The 21,175-nt window shown below is 43.5% G+C and overlaps 1 protein-coding gene across 1 annotated transcript in view; it reads left to right on the top strand.

The window, feature by feature from the left end:
* Positions 1-21,175, top strand: part of TEX11 (testis expressed 11) — a 295,156-nt gene that overhangs the window by 13,944 nt on the left and 260,037 nt on the right. Inside the window, exons 2-4 of the mRNA XM_017349668.4 lie at positions 9,855-9,973; positions 18,985-19,069; positions 20,207-20,286. Of these exons, the coding sequence (XP_017205157.3) occupies positions 9,855-9,973; positions 18,985-19,069; positions 20,207-20,286 (284 nt within the window). The remainder of the gene's footprint in view (positions 1-9,854; positions 9,974-18,984; positions 19,070-20,206; positions 20,287-21,175) is intronic.

Raw genomic sequence — 21,175 nt, 5'->3', positions numbered from 1 at the left:
TCTTAGGGGACAGTGGGCTTTTGTTATATCAGCTAAGAATTTGCTTGCGACATCCACATTCCATATCGGAGTGCCTGGGTTCAAGTTCTGGCTCCATTCCTGACTCTAGCTTCTTGCTAATGTGGCATCCTGAGAGGCAGTAAATGTTGGCACAAGTAGTTGAGTCCCTTGCCACCATGTGGGAGACCCAGATTCAGTTCTTGGCTCCCGGCTTTGGCCTGGCTCAGGTTACAGGTATTTGGAGAGTGAATCAGAAGAAGTTGGGAGATCTTTTTCTTTTTGTGTCTTTCTGCCTTTCAAGTGAATAAAATAAATAAATAAAAATCACAGAGTGCCTAATTATTTGACATTTTCCTCAGGAATCCTCTAAATAACTAGCACATTCTATTAGGGATGGAAGGGCTAGAGATATCTTGTGTGAAAAATTAGCTATTTTTCTTGTGTGGTTGTCCCTTAGTATGTGTAGAAGATTTGTTCCAGGGCCTTCCATGGATACCAAAATCTAAGGATGCTCCAGTCCCTTATATAAAATTATGTTGTGTTTGCATATAACCTACCTGCATCTTCCTGTGTATTTTAAACCATCTCTAGATTGCTTATAATACCTAATATAATGTAAATACTATGTAAATACTTGTTAGACTATATTATTTAGGGAATAGTATCAAGAAAATAAAGTCTGTACATGTTCAGTACAGATGCAGTTTTTCCCAAATGTTTTCTAACTGTGGTTGAATTCACAGATGTGCAATCCCTGGATATGATGTGGTGTGAGCATGTTAATTTCCAATTCAGGTTCTTGTCTCACAGAGATAAAAATTCTATGTGGAAACTAATAACATACACAAATAGGAACAGGATTTGTTTAACAGTGAGGGAGTAAACATACATTCACGCATGAGTGTGAGTTGCCCCAAACAGAGAAATAACTATCACAAATGGGTCAGAGTGTTGGCTGCGAAAGAGAGAGAGAGAGAGAAAACGAGAGCAGTACCTCTCAGTGTGTTCTGTAGTGGAAAGACAACCCTCTTCACCCCCCTCTCTGCCTCCTCTTATGAGGTAGAAGGTGGTGCCTTAATCGGGTATACAAACCAGCTGGTGTTAGCTTGCACCATGGTCTTAGATGTGACAGGTGCATCTTGGGAAGGTGGGTGTATCAAGTCAACAGTTAAAGTGATAGGATTACATTGTAGGATTGTAAGAATTCCAGCTCACCTAAATTTTTACTAGCTGCCTAGTTACACCATATCAGATACAGAGGGCCATGGTAGTATGTGTAGTTCATTAAAACTATAGAGATAAGAAGCCACAAGGAGAGTTGATACAATTTATTTTTTAATTTTTTATTTATTTATTTTTTTGACAGGCAGACTGGACAGTGAGAGAGAGAGAGACAGAGAGAAAGGTCTTCCTTTGCCGTTGGTTCACCCTCCAATGGCTGCCGCGGCCGGCGCGCTGCGGCCGGCGCACCACTCGGATGGCAGGAGCCAGGTACTTCTCCTGGTCTCCCATGGGGTGCAGGGCCCAAGTACTTGGGCCATCCTCCACTGCACTCCCTGGCCACAGCAGAGAGCTGGCCTGGAAGAGGGGCAACTGGGACAGAATCCGGCACCCCGACTGGGACTAGAACCCCGTGTTCCGGCGCTGCAAGGTGGAGGATTAGCCTAGTGAGCCGCGGCGCCGGCTTGATACAATTTAGACATCTTTCTTTCTTCAAAGACCTCTTTGGTTAGAGTTGTTAAAGCGTGGTCAGCATGCTAAACTGCTTCAGCCTTCCACTGTGTTGTTATAGTGCATCTGCTGTGTTACCAACCTTCCCTTGTGTTGTTTCTGGTCTGAATCTTGACCAAGTGTCTCAGCTAAGTCTTTCTTCCAGTACCTAATACATTAGTAGCATCCAGTAAACAGAAATAAATTTATTAATTAAGTTAAAATTGTTTAAATAGATAGAAATAACCTTTGATACCATGGTAGTCAAATAAACCAGAAGATTCTCAGTCAACAATAGCAGGGCTCAGCTACAGAGGATAACAAAAGGCCACAGGATGTAATGAGAATAAAATGGTAATGTATACAGCTGTCTCGTATAGTAGATGCTTAAGGATAGGATTTGTTTGGTAAGTTGAGTTTAGTTAAGGCCTTGAATTTATAGAAATACAAAAGGTGTCGGATACCAACTGCTTTGTAGCATTTCCACGATGTGTATTTGGTTGAGAGGACTGAGTTGTACCCTTTTGAGACATTCCTTTCAGTGTCACTCTAATTGTATCATTTGGACTCTATAAAGTTTAGTGTCTTGAATGTAGTGAAATGGGTTTCCTTCACAGAATCAAGTTGGGAAAAATTTATTTACTTATTTGAGAGAGAGAGAGAAGGGGGGGAGAGAGAGAAAGAGAGAGAGAGAGAGAGAGAGATAATATGAGAATGAATATCTTCCATCTTCTGGTTCACTCCCCAAATGCCTGCAATAACCAGGGCTGGGAAGGTAGAACAGGAGCCTGGAGCTCTATTCAGGTCTCCCATGGGCCATTCCTCTGGTTTCCCAGGTGTTAGCTGTGAGCTGGATGGAAAGTGGTGCAGCCGGGATTCTAGCCAGCACTCTGATAGGGGATGCCAGTCTCGAAGGAGGTGGCTTAACCCACTGAGCCACAATGCCAGCCCCAGCAGATCTTATTCACGTTGCTTGACTGAAACTTCATGCCTGTTGATTAGTAGCCCTTCATTTCCCCCTCCACCTAGCACTGGAAAGTCACTATTCCACCCTTTTATTACTTTGACTATTTTAGATATCTCATGTAAGTGAATTCATACAATATTTTTCTTTTTTTTCTTTTTTTTTTTTTTGACAGGCAGAGTGGACAGTGAGAGAGAGAGACAGAGAGAAAGGTCTTCCTTTGCCGTTGGTTCACCCTCCAATGGCCGCCGCTGCGGCAGGTGCACCACGCTGATCCGATGGCAGGAGCCAGGATCCAGGTGCTTTTCCTGGTCTCCCATGGGGTGCAGGGCCTAAGCACCTGGGCCATCCTCCACTGCACTCCCTGGCCATAGCAGAGAGCTGGCCTGGAAGAGGGGCAACCGGGACAGAATCCGGCGCCCCGACCGGGACTAGAACCCGGTGTGCCGGCGCCGCAAGGTGGAGGATTAGCCTATTGAGCCACGGCGCCGGCCTTTTTTTTTTTTTTTTTTTTTTTTTGACAAATGCAATATTTTTCTGTGGCTGGCTTACTTCACTTAGTATAATGTCCTCAGGATTCATTCATGTTGTTGCATGTTCCAGAATTTTCTCCTTTTTAAAGGTTAAATAAGGGTCAGCACTGTGGCATAGTAGGCTAAGCCTCTGCCTGAGGTGCTGGCATTCTATATAGGAGCTGGTTCATGTCCTGGCTGCTCCTCTTCTGAGCCAGCTCTCTGCTATGGCCTGGGAAAGCAGTAGAAAATGGCCCAAGTGCTTGGGCCCCTGCACCCACGTGGGAGATCTAGAAGAAGCTCCTGGCTCCTGGCTGTTGTGTCCATTTGGGGAGTCAACCAGTGGATGGAAGACCTTTCTCTCTGTCTCTCCTTCTCTCTGTCTGTAACTCTATCTCTCAAATAAATAAAATAAAAATCTTAACAAGTTGAATAGCATACAACCACGTTTTCTTTATCCATTTATCTGTCAGTGGACATTTGGGTTGTTTCCGCGTCTTCACTACTGTGAATAAAGCTGCAATGAACATAGGACTGTTAATATGTCTTCAAGCTCCTGATTTTAGTGCTTGTGAATAAATACCCAGAAGTGGGACTGCTGTATCATGTGAGAGTCCTAGTTTTAATTTTTTTTTAGGAACCTCTGTACTGTTTTCTATAGCAGCTGCAGTATTTTACATTCCTACCAACAGTGTGTAAAGGCTCCAATTTTTCTACATTCCCCACCAACGTTTACCTTTTATCTTTTAGATAATAGCTATCATGAACCATCAAGCGTGAGCTGGTATCTCATTGTGTTCTTGATTGATGTTTTCCTAATGATTAATGATGTTAAGCATTTTTCATGTACCTGTTGGCTGTTTGTATGTTTTTGGAGAAATATTGGGTACTTTTTAATATTTTCTGTCTGTTGAAATTCTTACTCTGTTCATGCATTGTTTTTTTGACAGCATCTTCATGAGAGGCATTTTTAATTCTTTGTTGGGTAAATCATATAACTATTTCATCAGGATCAGTTTCTGGATATTTGTCTTGTTTCTTTGTTTGGAACATGTTTGCCTGGTTCTTCATTTTCCTTGACTCACTACGTTGTTGTCTGTGCATTGGACAAATAAGGCACCTCTTTTAGTCTTCATGTGCTTGCTTTGTACAGTAGACCTCCACCAGTCAGCCTTGCCAGAGATTGCAGCTGCCTCTATCAACTCTTCCCCCCATAGGAAGAAGCAGTTCCGCATGATTTTTGTTTGCTTGTTCTGTGCTGGGACAGAAAAGAGGAGCTGTGGCATCTACCAGCCCAAGTCATGGTCTCTGCTCCCCCCTGAGAAGCTAGACTGTGTTGGATCCATCAGAACTTCAAAACTGGAGAGACAGATGTTCTTAGGGGAGCCCTGGAGAAATTGGGGCACTGGCCACATGGATTAATTCTCTCCCTCTCTTGGGGCAAGCTGAGAGCTGAGGTTTTTTTTTTTTTTTTTTTTTTTTTTTTTTTTTTTTTTTTTTGTCTCTGGTTTGTCGTTTCTGTTTGTCAAGTTTTTCATGGGGTTAGCCTGTGTGGCATCCTTCCCTAAGATGCCCTCTAGGATCAGGACACTGCTCAGATGTAAGATACACTGCTGTGAATAGAGTTCTTGGTACTGTGGTGCGTGCGGTTTGATCTGAGTTCTACATTATGACTCGCTGCTTGAATTCTCTTGTATCACACTCAATTTGTTGTTTGGGACTTCTCAGAACATTGTATAGGAAAAATGATTATCTTCCTGACCACAGATAGAGGCTATGATTTACAATGTGATTTTAGTCTGTGACTCAACCTGTTTGAGTTCGCCATGTCCTTTTAATGCTGATTTGGATATTTTGGCTGCTCTCATTGAAACCAGATTCTGCAGTTAAATGGTGTTTCTTAGCTCACAGTCAGAACTTTGGTGTAGCATGCTGAATGGTCTTGACTCATTTCTTCTCTCTGCTGTTTTTTAGTTGTTTCATAGTTCTGGCTTTTCACTTGTTCCAGACTCTTCCCCATATAACTAGTATAGTGGTGTGTAAAAAATAACAAGTCAGAAACCTGGAGTTTAAGGCCGAACATGCTACCTCCTATTTGTATCACCTTCAAGAAGTCACTTAATTTTGTTGTCTCAGTCTGAACATCTAACAAAATAAAAATATCTCTGTTACTGAGTAGATTTAAGACAAAATGAGAATGCATTTGAAAATATTGAGATTGTAAAGGTCTATTAAAATGTTAATTTCATTGTCATTTTTTGGTTCTTTTCTCGCTAAAGAAAATGCATATAATCATTGTGACCTGGAGTAAAATCTTGAATTTACCCTGGCAGGCCTTTAAGCTGCTTTGGCTTTTGAATGACTGGTTGAGCTGATGGAGGTCACAGCCAGAGACTTGGCAGGACTGTTGATAGATTGTTCAATGTTGCAACAGAAGCTCCCTTACTCAAGGACAGGGGAAATGTTTATTTTCTATTATATTCTACCTAGAATGCTGTCTACCTAATCAGAATTAATTGATAATGATTAGCATAGTTGCCCTCTCCCCCCCAGTTCCAACTAGAATGAATCTCATTTAAGTTAAATTGACTGAAATCATGTTGTAAATCATAGTTTATTTCAGTAGCCAGAAAGATAATTTATCATGTCCCCCTTTGCACAATACAGCATATTGTCTTCGTGTCTGAGGCATGGACTGCATTTACAGAAGCTTTTTCTGAGCTTCTCCCAGAAGTAAATTTCCTTTGTAGTAACTCTTGACCATTCACCTGTATGATTTCTATAATTATAATTTACCCAGCTTTGCTGACTGCATTTTATCCTAAAGGAGAGCAGAGCTGTCATTGCCTCAGCTCGTGTCAGTCAAGTTGCTCAACTGAATGACAGTCAAAATATGTTTTGCAAAGACCAGAATTAGTTTGACAAAAAATGAATTATGTAAAGCATTATCCATTTAAGAGAACATTCACAAACCAAAATTGATGTATTCACAGTCTCATATACCATGTCATCAAAAATTATAATTGGTATTCTATAGTAACACCTTAGTATAGATAGATAGATAGATAGATAATTTAAAAAGGAACTCAAATAAAAAACTTATATTTATATTATTTTCATTTTCTTTTAAAAAATCTGTTTCTAAATAACATACTATCAGTATTTTGATCAAGGGCTATAATATATGCCCCTTGGCTCAATATTTACCTAAAAATCTTATAAGAGTCAAGGTACTTAATATAAGCATTTATGTTAAATAATTTTAGGAGAAAGAAAGAGGTTATCAATATATGTGTAGCATATTTTCCCCAATCCTCATGTAGTATAGGTTAATAAAGATTCTATGTGTTGTAAAAATATTTGAGTATATTTGACATATTGGACATATTTGAGTCTATTTTCTGATGCTTAACTGAAACTATATAATTTTAAAACTTATGTAATTTTAAAGATTTATTTATGTATTTATTTATTTGAAAGGCAAAGTGACATAGAGAGAGGGAGAGACAGAAAGAGAAAGAGGTCTTCCATTTGCTGGTTCATTTTCCATATGGCCTCAACTGGCTGGGACTGGTCGAGCCTGAAGCCAGGAGGCCAAAACTCCATCCAGGTCTCCTACATGTGTGGCTGGGGCCCAAGCACTTGGGTCATCTTCCATTGCTTTCCAAGATGCATTAACAGGAAGCTGGATAGGAAGTGAAGCAGACAGGACTCAAACTGGTGCTCTGATATGGGATACTGGTGTCTCAAGTGGCGGCTTGTCTCAACTGTGGCAAGTCACAGTTTTGCCACAATGCTGGCCCCGAAATTATATTTTACTTTATTATAACAATCATTTTCCTGGCACAGTCTTAACCATGGTGTTTTTTTGTTTTTAAGATTTATTTATGGGGCTGGTACTGTGGCATAGTAGGTTAATCATCTGCCTGTGGCACCAGCATCCCATATGGACTCCAGTTCGAGTCCCAGCTGCTCCTCTTCAATAAAGCTCCCTGCTGATGGCCTGGGAAAGCAATGGAAGATGGCCCAAGTCCTTGGGCCCCTGCACCCCATGTTGGAGATACTGAAAGATGCTCCTAGTTCCTGGCTTCGGATTGACCCGGTTCTGGCCATTGTGGCCATTTGGGGAGTGAACCAGTGGATGGAAGATCTCTCTCTGCCTTTCTCTCTCTCTCTCTCTCTCTCTCTCTCTCTGTAACTCTACCTCTCAAATAAATAAATAAAATATTTTAAAGAAGATTTTATTTATTTATTTGAAAAGCCAAGTTATGGGGTGGGGTGGAAGGGGAGAGACCTTCTATCCACTAGTTCACTCCTTAGATTGCCACAACAGTGGGGGCTGAGCCAGATGGAAATCAGGAACCAGAAACTCCATCTGGGTCTCCCATGTGGGTGACAAGGGCACAAGTACTTGGACCATCCTCTGCTGCTTTCCCAGGTGTGTTAGCAGGGGGCTGGATTGGAAGTGGAGCAGTTGGGACTTGAACTGGCACTCATGTGGAATGTCGGTGTTGCAGGCGGTGTCTTAACTTGCTGCACCATAAAACACCAGCACTAAAACTGTGTTTTAAAAATTATTTATTTTATTTATTTGAAAGGCACAGAGATACAGAGATAGACAGGTAGGTAGGCAGACAGACAGTGAGCTCCCATCTTCTGGCTCACTCCCCAAATGCCTTCAACTACTGGAGCTGGGTCAGTCCAAACCCAGGAGCTAGGAACTCAATACAGGCTCCCCATATGGGTGGCAACAACCATATAGCTTGAATCGTCACTGCTGTTTTCCAGAGTATACATTACCAGAAAGCTGGAGCCAGAACCAGAGATTGAACTCAGGCACTGCAGTATAAGATGTGGGCATCCCAAACCACATTTTAACTGCTAGGCCAAATGCCTTTCCCTTATTTTTAAATCTGCTACAATAAACAATAAATCAGCTATAAAAATGTTCACTTGAGCTGTGATGGCTCAAATGAATTGGTCCCTGACACACACATGGGAGACCTGGATTGAGTTCCTGGCTCTAGGCTTTAGCTTGGCCCAGTCCTGGTCATTGCAGTCATTTGGGGAGTGAAACAGCAGATGGAAGCTTTCTCTATCTGCATGTCTCTCTGTGTGTGTCTCTCTAGCCTCTCAAATTTTTAAAAAATGTTTAACAGCTTAAAAATCTTTTGGATGATGCTTTTATAGTATTTTTCTGAATATTAATAACATTCCTGCTCGTTTAATGCTCAGGAATGTTTCAAGAAATTAGCGGCATGTAGCTATAGACGCTACTGTTATACTACTTCGGAAAAAAAGTCAAATTTCTTTTTTTTTTTTTTATTTTTTTTATTTTTTGATAGGCAGAGTGGACAGTGAGAGAGAGAGACAGAGAGAGAAAGGTCTTCCCTTGCCGTTGGTTCACCCTCCAATGGCTGCCGCTGCAGCCGGCGCACCGCGCTGATCTGATGGCAGGAGCCAGGATCCAGGTGCTTTTTCCTGGTCTCCCATGGGGTGCAGGGCCCAAGCACCTGGGCCATCCTCCACTGCACTCCCTGGCAATAGCAGAGAGCTGGCCTGGAAGAGGGGCAACCGGGACAGAATCCGGCGCCCCGACCGGGACTAGAACCCGGTGTGCCGGCGCCGCAAGGTGGAGGATTAGCCTATTGAGCCACGGCGCCGGCTCATAAAGTCAAATTTCATAACAATGAAGAGGATCAATTGTAATTCTACCTCATTCTTTTTTATTTATTTATTTGACAGGTAGAGTGGACAGTGAGAGAGAGAGACAGAGAGAAAGGTCTTCCTTTTGCCGTTGGTTCACCCTCCAATGGCCGCCGCGGCCGGCGCACCGTGCTGATCCGATGGCAGGAGCCAGGTGCTTCTCCCGGTCTCCCATGGGGTGCAGGGCCCAAGTACTTGGGCCATCCTCCACTGCACTCCCTGGCCACAGCAGAGAGCTGGCCTGGAAGAGGGGCAACTGGGACAGAATCTGGCGCCCTGACCGGGACTAGAACCCGGTGTGCCGGTGCCGCAAGGCGGAGGATTAGCCTGTTGAGCCGCGGCACCGGCCTCTACCTCATTCTTACATTTTAAGGAATTTCATGGCTTAGTAAGGTTCAGCCATATGGACTATCTAGAGCTCAGACTGTTTAGAAATTGGTTACATCATTTGTATAGATTCAGTCAGTGGTTGATGTTGCTAACTGAACTTGCCATTTTTTCCCTTCATAAATTAAGATCAAGACTTTAGAGCCAGCATAAGTTATTTATGTCTGTCTAATGCTTGAAAATTTTAGGAAATATTTCAGTTTTACGGGACACATATTTAGGTATCCCATCCGAATATTTGTATTTCCTAGTTTTGAAGATGTTTTAACTTATATTTTGTCATTGTAAGATTACCTTTAATAACATTACTCTTTATGAAGTCAATGCGTTTTATTTTCTGAGAATAAACAATGATGATAAAATTATTTTAAAAAGACCCCCCAGGAGACACAAATTTTATTTGAAAATTGTACTCTACCTTTAGCTGAAAAAAGCCCCTTTCTCCAATTTGGTTTTGTTCTAAGGATCATTTCATGCTACATGTGTTTGACCAAAAGAGTAAAAGGGGGAATGATCTGTTACTTTTAGCCAGTGGTGATAGTTCATGGCACATTTATCATCTCTTGTTGTTTCAGAGCTTGTTATAAACTTGTTAAAAGGAAGCACATCTATTGGACCCGAGGCAATTGAGAGACTTTTTTCTGATGTAGGAAATATCAACAGACAGTCTATAGCTGAAATACAGGATAATCAGGTTAGTATAAAAATAATTTCATTTATGATAAGTTTTGGTGACATTTTAACTAATGTATAATAGTTTTTCATGCTAAATCATATAGAAATTTTTTGAATGCTCAAACTTAATGATATACTTATGGAAAATAGAGTTTTAGAATCTAATAGAAAAGCAAGTACTTATGTTTAATATTAATTAATTAGCTTTAAAAAAGATTTATTTATTTATTTAAAAGAATGACCAAGAGAGAGGAAACAGCAGAAAAGGATCTCCCACTTGCTAATTCACTCCCCAAATGGCTGCAACAGCCAGGTCTGGGCCAGGCTGAAACCAGGAGCCTGGAACTCCATCTGGTTTCTCACATGGGTGGCATATTTTCTTTCTTTTTTTTTTTTAAAATAAAGATTTATTTATTTGAAAGGCAGAGTGACAGAGAGAGGGAGGGAGGGAAAGAGAGAGATCTTCTATTTGTTGGTTCACTCCCTAAAGGACCACAACAAACCAGGACTGGGCCAGGCTGAAGCCAGGAGCCAGGAACTCCATTTCTCACATGGGTGGCAGGGGTCCAAGTACTTGGGCCATCTTCCACTGCTTTTTCAGGCACATTAGCAGGAAGCTGGATTGGAAGTGAAGCAGCCAGGACTGGAACTGGTGCTCTGATATGGGATGCTAGCATCAGAAGCGGCCATTTAACCTGCTGCTCCACAATGCCCTCCCCTGTAATATATGTTATTTTTGCTCAAAATCGCTTTAGCTATTTGGAGTATTTTGTGGATCTATACAAATTTTAGTAGTGTTTTTTTCTGTTTCTGTGAAAAATGTCATTGGTGCTTTGATAGGGATTGCATTGAATCTGTAAAGTGCTTTGGGTAGTAGTTTTGGAAATGTTTGAAATTTATTTTCTTTCTAAAAAGCCTGATTTTCATACTATTGATTTCTGTTTGCTACATATATTTACTGTGTTTATAATTACATATTTCTTGGGGCCTGCGCTGTGGTACAGCATGTTAAAGCCTTGGCCTGAAGTGCCGGCATCCCATATGGGCGCTGGTTCAAGACCCAGCTGCTCCACTTCCAATCCAGCTCTCTGCTGTGGCCTGGGAAAGCAGTAGAAGATGGCCCAAGTCCTTGGGCCCCTGCATCCACGTGTGAGACCCAGAAAAAGCTCCTGGCTCCTGGCTTCGGATCGGCACAGCTTTGGCCATTGTGGCCAATTGGGGAGTAAACCATCAGATGGAAGACCTCTCTCTCTCTCTCTCTCTCTCTCTCTCTCTCTGCCTCTCCTCTCTCTGTGTAACTCTGACTTTCAAATGACTAAATAAATAAATGTTAAAAAAATTACATATTTCTATATGCCTAGCACAGAACCTGCCACACACTGTTTAATACACATTTGTTGAATAACTATGCACTTTATAACTTTGAAATATTTAAAATCACAGTTCAACTTACCTTTTCTACACAATATGGAAAAATACCAAAAATTTAAAATCATAAAGTAATATAACTATACAGAAAATTTTTTAAGGATTTATTTATTTTACTTGAAAGTCAGAGTTACACAGAGAGAGGAGAGGCAGAGAGAGAGAGAGAGAGAGAGAGAGGTCTTTCATCCGCTGGTTCACTCCCCAGTAGGCTGCAACGGCTGGAGCTGTGCCGATCCGAAGCCAGGAGCCAGGAGCTTCTTCCAGGTCTCCCACGTGTGTGCAGGGGCCCAAGGACTTGGGCCATCTTCTACTGCTTTCCCAGGCCATTTCAGATCAGAAGTGGAGCAGCAGGGTCTCAAACCCGCACCCATATAGGATGCTGGCACTGCAGGTGCTGGCTTTACCCGCTACGCCACAGTGCCGGTCCCAGAACATGTTTTAAAAGGAGAAAAATTCATGTATAATCATACCACTCCAATATAATTGCTCACTTTTTAACATATATTTAATAACTTCCATACTTAAAATTTATATAGTTGTATAATATATATGTAATGTTTTTGATATCATAAAGGATGATATCCTTTTCCCAAGATTTTATTAAGAAATATTCAGATTAGTTTATGTAGTTAGTCTTTCAAGACTTTGCCTTCATCAAATATCCATCAGGCTGACTTTATGCCAGGAGGCATTGAAGGTATTGAGGAAACAAAGATGAAGTGTGTTCTCAACCTGAGGAAGTCTAGTGCAAGGTCAGCAAGTCACAGCTCTAGGTTTGGCCATCTGCTTTTGCAAATAAATTTCTATTGGAACATAAAAAAGAGAAATATTCAGACAGAAAAGTTGAAAGAATTTTGCAGCGGTCATCTGTGATGCTGCAGTTGTATGCATTTTACAATATTATTACATATCCATCTGTTCATCAACCATCTTGTTTTTTGTATATATTTCGAAGTGAGTTGCCAACATTGGTACAATTTCCTCGTAAATGGTTCAGCATGCATCTCATTCACTAAAGCTCAATATTTTACTATAGCTCTTTTTGAGGTACACTTACATATGTGTGATTGTACAATTTCTTACTTTGCTCTTTTCGCTAGATACATAAAAGACATCTTCTCATGTTTAAAGCATAATTTCCATGACTGCTGTTTTAAACAGCTGAACAATACTCCATAGAGGGTGTTTATTATACTTCAACTCTGTATTTTTATATTATTGAATATATTCCTGATTTTCTATTATAAATAGTGATGTGGGAATACTATGAAGTGTAAGGATCATCCCCATTCTCCACATTTGGGACTATTTCCTTAGGATAAGGCTTCGGAAGAGCAGCTACTAGGTCAAAAGATGTGAACAGGGATGGGTGTTGTGGTGCCATTGCCTAGGACACCTGCATCTCATTTTGGAGTGCTGTTTGAGTCCCAGCTCCTCTGCTTCTGATCCAGCTTTGTGCTAATGCATCCCAGGAAGCAACAGATGATGACTCAAGTGATTGTGCCCTTGCCACCCACGTGGGAAACCCAGATGGAGTTTTGGATTCCTGGCTTGGGCCTGGCCCAGTCCTGGTTGTTGCAGGCATTTGGGAAGTAAATCAGCAGGTGGACGAACTCTATGTCTTTTTGTCCCTCTCTTGCTCTGCCTTTCAACTAAAATAAATAAATGAACATTAAAAAGATACGAGGGCCGGCGCTGCGGCTCAACAGGCTAATCCTCCGCCTAGCGGCGCCGGCACACCAGGTTCTAGTCCCGGTCAGGGCGCCGGATTCTGTCCCAGTTGCCCCTCTTCCAGGCCAGCTCTCTGCTGTGGCCCGGGAGTGCAGTGGAGGATGGCCCAAGTGCTTGGGCCCTGCACCCAATGGGAGACCAGGATAAGTACCTGGCTCCTGCCATCGGATCATCGCGGTGCGCCGGCCGCAGCGCGCCAGCCGCGGCGGCCATTGGAGGGTGAACCAACGGCAAAGGAAGACCTTTCTCTTTGTCTCTCTCTCTCACTGTCCACTCTGCCTGTCAAAAAAAAAAAAAAAAGATATGAACACTTTTTTTTAACAATTAACTACTTTATTCTACACTTTGCTCTTTTTTTAAAACTTTTATTTAATAAATATAAATTTCTGGGGCTGGCGCCGTGGCTCACTCCGCCTGTGGCGCTGGCATCCCATATGGGCGCCGGGTTCTAGTCCTGGTTGCTCCTCTTCCAGTCCAGCTCTCTGCTGTGGCCCAGGAGTGCAGTGGAGGATGGCCCAAGTGCTTGGGCCCCTGCACCTGCATGGGAAACCAGGAGGAAGCTCCTGGCTCCTGGCTTCTGGCTTCAGATTGGCACAGTTTCGGCCGTAGTGGCCATTTGGAGGGTGAATCAATGGAAGGAAGACCTTTCTCTCTGTCTCTCCCTCTCACTGTCTATAACTCTACCTGTCAAATAAATAAATAAATCTTTAAAAATAAATAGATAAATATAAATTTCCAAAGTACAACTTATGGATTATAGCGGCTTTTCACCCCATAACCACCCTCCCACCCACAACCATCCCATCTCCCACTCCTTCTCCCATCCCATTCTTCATCAAGATTCATTTTCAATTATCTTTATATACAGAAGATCAATTTAGTATATACTAAGTAAAGATTTCAACAGTTTGCACCCACACAGAAACACAAAGTATAAAGTACTGTTTGAGCACTAGTTATACTGTTAATTCACATAGTACAACACATGAAGGACAGAGATCCTACATGGGGAGTAAGTGCACAGTGAATCTTGTTGTTGATTTAACAATTGACACTCTTATTTATGATGTCAGTAATCACCCGAGGTGTCGCTCCCCGTCTTCGTGGGGGAACGACACAGGACCCTGCGCTGTTCTTTCTGTCTGCTCGGCCCTCCCCGGGTTTGCTGCTGGTTCTTCCCGGGTTGGCTACTATCCCTTCCACCTCCGTGGAAGGGCAGTTCCCCCTGGCCGCATTCCCCACTTCCGCAGGGGAGCGGCACACCGCCAGCCGGCTCTCTGGGGGGCTGCACAGGTGTTCCTTCAGCTAGATGTTCCCCATAGATGTTCCTGGTGCATGCCGTCTCTCTCCTCCTTTATAGTCCTCCTCCGCCAATCCTAACTCGGCTGCCCACACGCCGAGTACGCTGCTCTCCTCCAATCAATAGCAAGTCCTACAGTTTATTAGTTGAACTGGAGGCAGCTGTGCGGAAGCTGTTTACTTCTCTCCCAGCGCCATATTGTGGGAGAGCAGATGCATAGAATAAGTCTTAATTCCAGTAACTCAGTCTAGTCCGGTTGCTCCCCACAGATCCCCCTTTCTTTTTATTTTTTGGCGTTGATACGCGCCTGTCTTCGGTGTCCCGCGGCACACACTCTGCTCTACTTGCTAGAGTTGCCACAGGCTCTTACAAGTCCTATCAATCAGGCAAACCGAATCCGGGTCCTCTCTTCGCCATGTTGTGAGGAGGTTTTTAGGCGCTGATGCGTGCCTGTGTTCGGTGCCCTGCAGCGCATGCTCTGGTCGAGCCTGCAGGGGCTTACAAGCCCTATCAGGCAAACCGAATCCAAGCCTTCTCATTGCCTTTTTGTGGGGAGGCCTTACTGATGTTAATTCGTGCCTGTCTTCGGTGACCTGCGGCGCATAAGCTGCTAGCCGCCGCAGGTGCTCATCGTGCTCATCGCCTCACTTAATCAGGCAGACCGAATCCAAGCTCTCACATTGCAGTGTTGTAGGGAGGCCTTTCTATTTCTCTATTTCTCTATCTCCGGGCATTCCTATTTCTCCCATTTTACTTCTATCTTCCAGCATTCCTATTTCTCTCACTTTGCTTCTAAACTTCTATTTCTCTTATCCCTGCAGCTTCCCGGCTCTGCGCCGCTTCAGCCAGCGCCTCTCTCATCTGCGCGGCTCCGCTTTCCACGCCCTTCGCGTCTGCACCACGGCCTACGCCAGCCCCGTTCCCTATCTATTCACGCCCCGTGCTCTCTCTGCACGCGGCGGCTTCCGCGAGTAACACAGCGTAGCTTACGTGTCCGCCACTAGCATTCAATCTAAGTTCCCCGGGCTAGCCTGGCGAATTCAACCCAGCTTACGTCTCCGCCCCACGATTTGGCTTCCCGTCCTTTGCTCCCCGGGCTAATCAGACGGATCCCAATCCGGCTTACGTTTCAGCTTCTGGTTTCAACTTTTCGCCCCCCATTCCCGGGCTAACTTGAGAATCCCAAAGTGGCTTTCGTATCCGCCTCGGCCTGCCCCCCGCGGCTTCAATTTCCCTAACATTTTTCTCTACCCGGTATGTTTCCCCAAGCTTTCCTCCAACAATACTCCTCCCTCATTTCTCCTGGCCTCTCCCCACAGTCCGCATCCGAGTCTGTTTGTTCTAGCTTTCACTTTCGCTTTTGACCTTAGAGATTTCTCCCAGCTTTCCCCCGTAGTCCGTATCTGAATCTATGCCTAGGCTTTCAACAGCTTCCTCCGGCACCTCTTTTGTCCGGCTTTTCCCTAGGCTGTTTGCTAGTCTCTCTCTCTCCGGTATAGTCCGCATCCGAGTCTGTTTGTTCTAGCTTTCACTTTCGCTTTTGACCTTAGAGATTTCTCCCAGCTTCCCCCCGTAGTCCGTATCTGAATCTATGCCTAGGCTTTCAATAGCTTCTTCCGGCACCCTTTTTCGTCCGGCTTTTCCCTAGGCTGTTTGCTAGTCTCTCTCTCTGGTATTTTCCCAGTTCTTCCCGTTTCTTCCCTCCTAAGTTTCATATCCGTCCTAAGTTTCCTATCCGAGTCACGGCACCATTATGTCGCTCCCCGTCTTCGTGGGGGAACGACACAGGACCCTGCGCTGTTCTTTCTGTCTGCTCGGCCCTCCCCGGGTTTGCTGCTGGTTCTTCCTGGATTGGCTACTATCCCTTCCACCTCCGTGGAAGGGCAGTTCCCCCTGGCCGCATTCCCCACTTCTGCAGGGGAGCGGCACACCGCCAGCCGGCTCTCTGGGGGGCTGCACAGGTGTTCCTTCAGCTAGATGTTCCCCATAGATGTTCCTGGTGCATGCCGTCTCTCTCCTCCTTTATAGTCCTCCTCCGCCAATCCTAACTCGGCTGCCCACACGCCGAGTACGCTGCTCTCCTCCAATCAATAGCAAGTCCTACAGTTTATTAGTTGAACTGGAGGCAGCTGTGCGGAAGCTGTTTACTTCTCTCCCAGCGCCATATTGTGGGAGAGCAGATGCATAGAATAAGTCTTAATTCCAGTAACTCAGTCTAGTCCGGTTGCTCCCCACACCGAGGCTCTTGTCATGAGCTGCCAAGGCTATGGAAGCCTCTTGAGTTCACCAACTCCAATCTTAATTAGACAAGTTCATAGTCAAAGTGGAAATTCTCTCCTCCTTTCAGAGAAAGGTACCTCCTTCTTTGATGGCATGTTCTTTCTGCTGGGATCTCACTCACAGAGATCTTTCATTTAGGTCATTTTTTTTTTTTTTGCCAGAGTGTCTTGGCTTTCCATGCCTGAAATACTCTCATGGGCCTTTTAACCAGATCCAAATACCTTAAGGGTTGATTCTGAGGCCAGAGTTCTGTTTAGGACATCTGCCATTCTATGAGTCTGCTGTGTATCCCGCTTCCCATGTTGGATTGTTCTCTCCTTTTTAATTTTATCAGTTAGTTTTAGCAGACACTAGTCTTGTTTATGTGATCCCTTTGACTCTTCTTCTTAAAATTTTTTTTGACAGGCAGAGTGGACAGTGAGAGAGAGAGACAGAGAAAGGTCTTCCTTTGCCGTTGGTTCACCCTCCAATAGCTGCCACGGCCAGCGCACTGCGGCCGGCGCACCGCACTGATTCAATGGCAGGAGCCAGGTACTTATCCTGGTCTCCCATGGGGTGCAGGGCCCAAGCACTTGGGCCATCCTCCACTGTACTCCCTGGCCACAGCAGAGAGCTGGCCTGGAAGAGGGGCAACCAGGACAGAATCCAGTGCCGGCGCCGCAAGGCGGAGGATTAGCCTAGTGAGCCGCGGCGCCGGCTACGTGCTTCTTTTTTTAAAAAAATATTTATTTTATTTATTTGAAAGAGTTACAGAGAGAGGTAGAGAGAGAGAGAGAGAGGTCTTCCATCCGATGTTTCACTCCCAGATGGTTGAACGGCCGGAGTGTGCCAATCTGAAGCCAGGAGCTTCTTCCGGGTCTCCCATGTGGGCGCAGGGGCCCAAGGACTTGGGCCATCTTCTGCTGCTTTCTCAGGCCACAGCAGAGAGCTGGATAGGAAGTGGAGCAGCTGGGACTCGAACCGGCGCCCAAATGGGATGCTGGCACTTCAGGCCGGAGCTTTCCACAGCACCAGCCCCAAGTGCTTATTCTTTTTTAAAAATAATTTTCTAGTGCTCAAATGTCCTTGTAACTCTTTTAAAAATCATTTCTTTTTTAAAAGATTTTTATTTATTTATTTATTTGAAAGGTAGATTTATAAACAGTGAGAGAGACAGGGAGAAAGGTCTTCCTTCCGTTGGTTCACTCCCCAAATAGCCGCAATGGCCAAAGCTGCTGGAACTTTGCTGATCCGAAGCCAGGAGCCAGGTGCTTCCTCCTGGTCTCCCACACAGGTGCAGGAGCCCAAACACCCGGGCCATCCTCCACTGCCCAAACAGGCCACAGCAGAGAGCTGGACTGGAAGATGAACAACCGGGACTAGAACCAGTGCCCATATGGGATACTGGCGCCACAGGTGGAGGATTAACCTCGTGCACCATGGTGCCGGCTCCTAAAAAGAATAATTTCTTTACTTTTTATTTAAAAAGCAGAGATAGATTGAGAGAGAGAGAGAGAGAGAGAGAGAGAGAGAGAGAGAGAGAGAATCTTCCATTGGAATGCTCTGAACAGCCCGAGCTGGGTCAGGCAGAAGCCAGGAGCCTAGAACTCAATCTGAGTCTCCAACATGAGTACTTGAGCTGTCACTTGCTGCCTCCCAGGGTTTGCAGTAGCAGGAAACTGGAATTGGAAGTGAAGCTCGGACTTGTACAGGGCACTCCAGTAATGGGATTTGGGAGTCCAAGCAGCATTTCAATTGCTGTGTCAAATGCCTGTTCCTGAGTGTTTATTCTTTATGTAGCATTTTGGCAGGTAATATAAGTGCTACTTAAGTTGTATAAAGCATGGTCTTTGGTATCAAGGGTCCTGGTTAGGAAATAAGAATGAGAAATAAAACATTAAATGGTACAAAGCAGTGTAACTGATTGCTAACTTGTGTGAAAATTAAGGAATATAGGAATTTAGAGAAGACATAGATGAATGTAGGCTGTAATGGTTGGTGAAGTTTGCTGCTGAGATTGAACTGCATGTGAGTTATATAAAGACAACTGGAGGAGGTACAGCATTTGAAGCCAACAGTATAAATAAAGATATACATATAGGAATGAAGAAGTTATGTTCAGAGGACAGTGAGATAATTATTCTTACAGTGAGTAACATTTTGAGGGGGGGAAGAGGTAGAATGGGATTAGATTATAGAGGGACTGAAAATGAACCACAATAGTTACATAAGCATAAAACATGCAAGACTGGAAGCATCACTGGAGGTGGACAATATTTTAACTGGCTAAGGGATTGTTTCTCTTTGTCCAGATTGAAGAAATGACAATAAATCTGTGGAACTTGACAGTTATGAGGAGTATAAATTTCATGATAAATGAAGAGCAGAAGGTTAAATGTACGTATGCATTTATTCACTGTATGTTTAATAATGTTCCTGCAGTTTAAATAATGTTTTGACCAGTTCTTAGGTGGAGATTTTAAAGAATTTTTCATTTTATTTGAAAGGGAGAGAGAGGGAGGGAGGGAGAGAGAGAAAGAGAGAGAGAGAGAGAGAGAGAGAGAGAGATCCTCCATCTACTGGTTCACTCTCCAAATGGTTTCTTTTTTAAAAAATTTATTTTTATTATTAATTTGAAAGTCAGAGTTACACACAGAGAGAAGGATAGGCAGAAAGCAAGGTCTTCTACCCACTGGTTCGCTCCTCAATTGGCCACAATGGAAGGAGATGCACTGATCCGAAGCTAGGAGCCAGGAGACTTTTTCCAGGTCTCCCATGTGGGTGCAGAGGCCCATGAACTTGGGCCATCTTCTACTGCTTTCCCAGGCCATAAAAGAAAGCTGGATAGGAAGTGGAGCACCCGGGACTAGAACTGGCACCCATATGGGATGCCGGCTCTGCAGGTGGCAGCTTTACCTACTATGCCACAGCGCCAGCCCCTGGATGGTTTCAATGGCCAGCTCTGTGCCAGGCCAAAGCCAAGAGCCAAGAGCTTCATCCGGGTCTCCCACGTGGGTGGCAGACCCACTACAGAAATAAAAGAGGTTACAATTATTCAAACTTCCCTATTTTCAGAGAAAATTAACTATATAATAAAAATGTCTGTATTTTCTACATTATACTTCAGGAACTTTAACATCATCTACAGCAAAGAGAATTAGCACATTTTAGGAGAAAAATATAAAGCTGTCTTGATGTCCTGAGGTTTAGGTTTAGGTCGCAACTATTAGAATTCTTTTGCCAGCATGGTACATATGAGTATTCTGGGAATCAGGTATCTTTAGTGAGTTTTTGGGATTTAACACCTGCAGAAATTAAAATTTGAGAATTAAATATCTTTCTAATTGAAGCATTAAGCAAACGACTCATATAAGTTTCAGATCATTTACTTCTGAAAATTGATTTTTTAATGCCTTTAAAATTGTCATATTTAACAAGCATGAAACTGGCTTGACTTCAATCATCTTTTTTTCTTTATATATGTATATAAAATGAATATTTTGTGTTTATGGGTGTCTAATTACCGTTTTTCAGTATGTCATATTGCTTCCAAGTTGGCATCTATGTGTGATCTTTCAGTGGCTTCAGAAGAAACTCTAAGAAGACAGATTTTCGTAAGTCCTAATTAATGAGTAGAAAATATAAGGTGCAATGAGAGTTATTACTCCAGTGAAAATGGTTGAAGTTAGTATAAGACTAGAAGGAGGTTGAATCTTCTAGTGCTATCTTTTTATGACTAGGATAATTGCTACAGTTAAAGATCTTGGCAGTGTTATAGTTGTTATGACAAACATTTGATGAACTAAATATTGGACTTAAAATTTTGGATTGATCTATTATTTTTTTTTTGCTTTTACCTAAAAAGAAAACTCCCTAGCCTAGTCTTGGAACTTGAGTGGTGTTGTATGTTTTTTTTTATATTTATTTATTTGAATTGGCAGAGTTACAGAGGTGGGGGGCAGGGAGTGAGAGACAGAGAGATCTTCCATCTGCTGATTTATTTCCCAAATGCCTACCTCAGCCTGAGCTGGGCCAATCTGAAGCCAGAGTCAGGTCACCCACGTGGATGCAGGGGTCCAAGTATTTGGGCCATCTTCTGCTGCTTTTCCAGGCGTATTAGCTGGAAGCTGGATCGAAAATGGAGCAGCTGGGACTTGAACTGATGCCCGTACGGGATGCCAGTACTGCAGGCAGTGGCTTTATGGGCTACACCACAGCACTGGCCTCAAGTTTTTTTTTTTTTTTAAGTGTAAACATTGTTTATTTATTTGAGGGGCAGAGAGAGAATGAGAGTGAAAGAACACTGCCTTCCCTTAATTCATTCTCTATCTACCCACAATGGCAGAATGTTGGCTGGAGCTGGGCTGGGGTCAGACCAGGCTGGGAATGTAAACCATGTGGGTGGCAGGAACCCAATTACTTAAGCCATCATTGCTGGTTCCCAGGGTCTGCATTGGCAAGAGGCTGGTGTCAGGAGCTGGAGCTGGGAATTGAATCTAGGTA

The sequence above is a fragment of the Oryctolagus cuniculus genome, chromosome X (genome assembly GCF_051225735.1).
Source record: "Oryctolagus cuniculus isolate XC-2025 breed Fujian yellow rabbit chromosome X, ASM5122573v1, whole genome shotgun sequence".
Lineage (NCBI taxonomy): Eukaryota > Metazoa > Chordata > Mammalia > Lagomorpha > Leporidae > Oryctolagus > Oryctolagus cuniculus.
This window is presented reverse-complemented; position numbering and strand designations above follow the sequence as displayed.